Raw genomic sequence first — 4,322 nt, forward strand, 5'->3', positions numbered from 1 at the left:
ATAGGTCGTGTCATACTATGCACGAAAAGGCATGGGTCCGTGTCTAAGTGCCCACCCCAACCCTAAAAAAAATAAAAAATAGACACGATTTTTTTGACGTGATCAAGATGTATTGTCGCGTGTCTAACACATGTTAGTGTCAAACATCGCGTCTGACACATACACGCCAGTTAGAAAAAGTGTCCATATCATGTATTATCAATTTAATTTGTAAATTCTACTACTATATAATTATAATATTAATGATTAAAGTTATGCATTTTATTGAAGTTACAATTGTTTTTCATTACAATAGTGATCACAACGATAAACTAAAATTATGGTGTACAAGTAAAAAACATTCCTACCGACTAATTGGTAGACATGTACCAACAATCTTAATGGCAAAGTGGAACATCTTCACTTACAATAACTATACCATAAATTATTATATAGCATTGTCGAATTTGTAATCTCAACCAATTTTTTTCTTTGTTTTCATGTGAAATTTAGTCAGCTTCGAGTCCCACATAAATGGCAATTTCTATCACATTCACATGTGTCCTTTTACTATGAGTCTAAATCAAAAATTATTTGGCACGCAAAACGATGTATAATTTTACACAATTAACGTGATTTGCTTTGGATTTTATTAGTTAACGTTTTTGTTGACAAGTTAATCCATTACCAAATCATGAACCATATTAATAATTTAATATACTACTGTAGTATATATACAATTATACATATATATACCTTAATTCAGAGTACTTCTCAATTTCTCATCAAAAAGAAAATTCCCAAAAAAAAATGTCAGAAACGAAGCTAATAGTAATGGTTCCAACCCCAGCAATGGGCCATTTACCCTCAAGCGTTGAGTTCGCGAAGCTTCTTGTCCAACGAGACCAACGCATTTCAATCCTACTCGTAATCCTCCACTCCCCAATCTTTAACACCTCGAAAGCTATCGATGCTTATGTAGAGTCTCAATCCCTTGAAACCGACCCAAATCGAATCACTTTCTTAACATTTCCACCTGTTGCGGTGCCTAATAATGATCCTCTCTCCTCCAACTTCTTCAGCACTGTCATCGAGCTTCAAAAGCAGCTTGTCAAGAAGGCGGTCGAGGATCAAGGTATGAAACCGACTGCGTTTGTCATCGATATGATGTATGTCTCGATGATGGATGTTGCTAGGGAACTTGATGTTCCTTTTTAGGTTTACTTCACCTCTGGGGCTAATCTCTTAAGCGTGTTCTTACATGCTCAATCTCTTTATGATGATGAGGGGGTTGATATTATTTTCACCGGGTTTGTTGATTCGAATGCGGAGATAGATGTACCCGAGTTCAAGAACCGAGTTCCGGTTAAAGCGTTACCTTGGTTTGGTTCTGTCGATAAAGATAGTGAGAGTCATAAATTAGTTATTGATATGCCTAGGATGTTTAGACAGTCGAAGGGTATTCTCATCAATACATTTATGGAGCTTGAATCGTATGTGATTCGAGTTTTGATCGATCAGAGTAAGAGCAAGAGCAAGGTCCCTTCCATTTATCCTGTGGGGCCTATTCTATCACTCGATGGAAGGAGCCAACACGAAGTTCAGGATCAAGACTTGATCATGGAGTGGCTAGATGAGCAACCTTTATCCTCGGTCGTGTTTCTATGCTTCGGAAGCATGGGAGGGTTCGATGTAGACCAGGTAACGGAGATAGCCAACGGCCTAGATCGATCCGGGTTTCGATTCTTGTGGTCCTTACCACAATCGGCTCCAAAGGTTAATCTAGGGAGTTCGATGGAAAATTACAACCTTTTCGAGGCCTTACCTGAAGGCTTCGTGGACCGAATGGCCCATCGAGGAAAAATAATTAAATGGGCCCCACAAGTCCAAATCTTGGCTCATAGAGCCATCGGAGGTTTCGTGACACACTGTGGATGGAACTCGATATTAGAAAGCCTATGGTTCGGGGTCCCAATGGCTACATGGCCGATGTGCGCGGATCAACAATTGAATGCGTTTGAGTTGGTGAAGGAGTTAGGATTGGGTGTGGAGTTTAGCATAAATTATCGGCTGAATTTTATGATAGGAAAGGGAAATTATTTAGTGACTGCTGAGGAGGTAGAAAATGGTGTGAAAAGGCTAATGAATATGGATGAAGAAATTAGAGATAAATTGCGAGAGATTAGTGATTTAAGTAGAAAGGCTTTGAAAGATGGTGGATCATCTAATTATGAGTTGATTCGTTTTATTGAAGACTTCTTGCATAATTAGTAGTAAATCCTATTAGAAGTTATTCTGTATGTATATGGTCAAGCAAACAATTTTATGTACTTTTTATGTACGTTTATTAGTGATTAGTGAAGAGAAAACATATTTCAATAACTTGAAGTGACAGGAGTGCTAATTCAAGTAACTAAGTCATATTAAGCAAAGTCAACAATATGCTGATGTTGGCTACTCCCCAATGTGGCTTCTTTTGGATGATGTATGTACCCTTGCTAAATCTTTTCCTGCTTTTATTAAAATTTCACGGATACTTAGAGTAGGAAATACGGTTGCTCATCTTGTTTCAAGGTGAGACACCCATATGTTCGGGCCTAGTTTGTAATAACTCTTTCCCGCAAAAACTCCTAGACTTGACGGAGTTTGTTTTGAAATAAAATATCTGCTAACGTTTTCCCTTAAAAAGGGTTGGGTCTTCCAATTTAAGTTTAAGTTATGCTATATTATTGTGTACAGTATATGAAAAACAAATATTGAATTAAGTCACTTTTAGGTCGGAATGGGTTGGGTCCGGTCTGAAATATATACTACTCCCTTTGTGTCTCTTCGAGTGTTATACTATTCAAATGTGGCCGTATTTTTTAAAGTGTTACAATTTATTTATTTTTTGGTAAAAAGTTACATTTTAATACTATATATATCTCTCTTCTCGTATTCCTTACCCAAGCCCACAACTACTACCTCTGTTTATTATTATGTACAACTTAGGGATAGTATTTGTAACATATAAAAAACTACAAATTTACACATAATTATTATTAACAGAGGTTGTATATTTTTTATTATTTATTTTTTCTCACATCCATAACTTCTAAATAAATTAAAAAACCCCACTATATTACTTTCATAATCCTTTAACATGGTGTATGTGACAGTATAGATAAAAAAAACAAGGGCCTTTGTGTGGGGCAGTACAGAGGAGAAAAAGAAGATGCATCTGGTATCATGGTCTGAAATGACAAAGTCGAAAAGAGATGGAGGGCTGGGTCTAAGATCAATGCGCCAGTCGAATGCTGCATTCATGGCAAAACTGGGGTGGAGAGTGTTAGCCGAACCAAACTCTCTTTGGGCTAGAGTGTTAAGGTACAAGTATTGCGAAGGTCGATGCGACATTGATATGTTTAAGAGCAAAGGTGATGCTTCGAACTCTTGGAAAGGAATTGTCGAGCACATTGATGTTTTGAAGAAGGGTGTAAGCTCAACAGTTGGAAATGGTAGGGAAACTTCATTTTGGCACCATAAGTGGGCTACAAAACGACCCTTGATTGAAGAAATTATTGAGGATCCTCCTGTTGAGATTTTGAATTATCGAGTGCAAGACATGTGGGATCCCAATAGAGGCTGGAAACTCGAGGTGTTCGCTGAATACTTATCTCGAGATGCATTAGAAAGGATTCAATCCCACGAATTGCTGGAGGACGAAGATGCTGTTGATAGGGTATACTGGAACGGGTCACCAACGAGAGGTTTTACTCTCAAGTCGGCTATGGCGATTGTAAGACACAAAGAAAACAGAGAGACATAATGTAATAACCCTTGGAAAATCATATGGCGAATTCAGGCTCCACAAAGGATGAGATTGTTCTTTTGGTTGGTGTATAGGGAACGTCTTATGACGAATGCAGCTAGATTCTTGAGGCACTTGACTTCGGATCCCAGATGTCGAGTATGTGGCTATGTTGAAGAAAATGTTGAGCACATTCTCAAATCGTGCCCAGCAGCAATTGTAGTGTGGAAGAAACTTGGCATCAAGGTGGAAGACCTGGAATTCGAGAAACCCTTGAGAGAGTGGGTGATCAAGAATCTGACTTGTAGGGGTTGCTATGATATGGAGGACTGGAATCTAATCTTCGTAGTCACTTGTTGGTGGTTATGGAAATGGAGAAATGCTAGGAGCTTTGATAGGGAGGTGGAGATTCCAATTGATCAAGCTTGCTTTGTCCTTGCTCGGGTAAAAGATATCAAATGGGCATTTGAGATGGCTGGTCGAGACAGACCTTTGAAGAGGAATAGGGAAGAGATTTATATTAAATGGGAATTTCCTCAAGATGGGTGGGTTT

At 38.3% G+C, this 4,322-nt stretch overlaps 1 protein-coding gene across 1 annotated transcript; it reads left to right on the forward strand.

The window, feature by feature from the left end:
* Positions 1-646: 646 nt before the first annotated feature.
* LOC110723334 (anthocyanidin 3-O-glucosyltransferase 6-like) lies at positions 647-2,644 on the forward strand. The gene has a single exon (XM_021902689.1). It carries the CDS (start codon positions 1,411-1,413, stop codon positions 2,248-2,250), a length of 840 nt encoding a protein of 279 aa, XP_021758381.1. The 5' UTR covers positions 647-1,410; the 3' UTR covers positions 2,251-2,644.
* The last annotated feature ends 1,678 nt before the right edge of the window (positions 2,645-4,322 follow it).

Source organism: Chenopodium quinoa, unplaced genomic scaffold (genome assembly GCF_001683475.1).
Source record: "Chenopodium quinoa cultivar QQ74 unplaced genomic scaffold, ASM168347v1, whole genome shotgun sequence".
Lineage (NCBI taxonomy): Eukaryota > Viridiplantae > Streptophyta > Magnoliopsida > Caryophyllales > Amaranthaceae > Chenopodium > Chenopodium quinoa.

Excerpts from the sequence above, each read along its gene's own strand:
- LOC110723334 (XM_021902689.1), top strand. The coding sequence starts at position 1,411 with ATGCCTAGGATGTTTAGACAGTCGAAGGGTATTCTCATCAATACATTT.